Source organism: Pteropus vampyrus, unplaced genomic scaffold (genome assembly GCF_000151845.1).
Source record: "Pteropus vampyrus isolate Shadow unplaced genomic scaffold, Pvam_2.0 Scaffold203, whole genome shotgun sequence".
Lineage (NCBI taxonomy): Eukaryota > Metazoa > Chordata > Mammalia > Chiroptera > Pteropodidae > Pteropus > Pteropus vampyrus.
Window position 1 is genome coordinate 1,079,977 of NW_011888984.1, and position 1,967 is coordinate 1,081,943.

Below are 1,967 nucleotides of genomic sequence, written 5' to 3' on the forward strand. Positions count from 1 at the left end.
GACAGTCAAAATTCGAACCCACTCCTGCGTTTCCAGCCCTTGGTGCTTAACCACTGCCAGTACCCTGGTCAAAATGGAGGACAGCGTCTGAGGGACCAGTAGGGAATAGCGTCAGCTAAGTGACCATGGATAATGGCAGATCGTTGTCAGTGTTGTGTTGTGCCTGTTTACATTTATTGAGCCCCTACTGTGTGCCAGGCACTGTGCTCAGGGCTTTCAAAATAACAGCAATGGCAAATTCTCCGATGGCACTTATTGAGGGCCTTACTGTGAGTGCTGTTATGGGGGTCACTCCATTCACTCTCATGCCAGCGTTCTGAGGCGGGTGCCACCGTGGTCTCCATGAGGCCCAGCGGTGGAAGCATGTGCACAAGCTCATGGAGGAGCTGGGACTCGGTTCCGGCAGCCTGGATGCGTAGCTTGTTCCTTTAAGCCTCGCACTTTCTATCATCCTTTATAATCTTCACAGCAATTCTATAGCGTAGGAAGAGATGTTACCCACTTTACAGTTGAGGAAACGTTGGCTCAGACTTGGACTCACCCACAGAGCCACAGACTTGAACTGTTGTTGTCTGTCTGAGCAGCTGGTCCACACTCTTGACCTTGTACCTGTCTGGCAGGAGTCCAGGAACTCCGAATAGCCTCTGAAGGGCCTTAGCCAGGTTCCCAGGTGCCCCGGGCCCTGTCGCACCCTGAGATCCCAGCCTCCCTCTCCTTCCTGTGCTGCTCCCTAATTTTTCTTTTGGCTTGTGTCATTTCTGCTTGCTGATGGGTGAGCGCTCATTGTATGTTACAAGCATTGTCTGTTTATCCCCGGACTAGGTTTCGTTTGTTTGTTTTTGCTATACAGAAGTTTTAAAGTTTTATATATTTCAATAGATCCTCTTTATTTTATAGATACAAGATTTTCAACCTTGTGGGAAATCTCCTGGCTCCTAGGGAGCGGTGGTGAGGGGTGGCGACCTCCTCTTCCCTCTCCCTCTCGCTCCTAGGCTTACCCACCAGTGAGGGGTTGGGGCGGGGGAGGGTGTTTGATCGCTTCTTGTCAGTTTGTAATCATTCTTTGTATACTACAGCTACTTTCCCCGAGCCTTTTGTACATTGCTTTACAATGGTTTTTAAATGTTAATGCAAATAGGTCCATCTCATAGTTTACAGATTCTGGGTCCCCCACCTTCCGTTAAGAAGATCTCCTGCCCCAGAGGGGAGGGGTGAGAGAGAGGCTTCTCCTTATGTCATGTGCCCCTCTCCGCCAGTTCCCCTCCAAGGCCTCTCCTTATTCCCAGCCTCTCCTTTCTCAAGGTCTTGGGACCTGTCCATCCTGGAGGCCCGCCTCCCCTTCCCCTCCCTCAGCCTCTCCTTCTGTGCTCCTATGTGTGTTTGGGGGGGAGGGGAGGCGGGGGGGAGGAGGGGTGCTGGTGCTGGTTACACTCCCTCGATTTTTAAAAGCTCTTACTACTTATTTGTACCTATCAACTTTATATTATCTTCTGTGTTGCAAGTGACTCGTCCTCCAGTCCTGTTAAGTCCTGTTCATTGACTTCCTTCATAATGCTGTTTGCCACATAAAATCTTAGGTTGCTGAGTTTTATACAAATACGTCTATCTTGTATTTATCAGTTGTGGGTTTCCAGTCTGGGCTATGAAGGTCTCCCGGCTCCTGGGGGAGGGGGCGCCCTCTCCCTCCCTCCCCAGCTCCCTATCTCACAGCTTCTCCCTTCCCACGGTCAGGAGCATAAAAGCCCTGGCGGTGGAGCCTTAGCGTCAGCGCCACCATGTCTCCACTGTGCCCCATGCTGCTGGCCCTGGTCCTGGCCGCCGTCCCTGGCATCCGAGGTGCCTGCCCCGCGGCCGCTGACCTCAAGAGCTCCAACGGGACGCGGATCTGCGCCAAGTTCTACGACAAGAGCGACCCCTACTATGAGAACTGCTGCAGGGGCGCCGAGCTGGCGGTGGAGCCGGGCGCC

General features: G+C 52.7%; 1 protein-coding gene across 1 annotated transcript in view; it reads left to right on the forward strand.

Annotated features, from left to right (window-relative positions):
* The first annotated feature begins 1,775 nt into the window (after positions 1-1,775).
* Positions 1,776-1,967, forward strand: part of SYCN (syncollin) — a 2,012-nt gene continuing 1,820 nt past the window's right edge. The window contains 1 exon segment of the mRNA XM_023537912.1: positions 1,776-1,965. Coding sequence (XP_023393680.1) covers positions 1,776-1,965 — 190 coding nt within the window.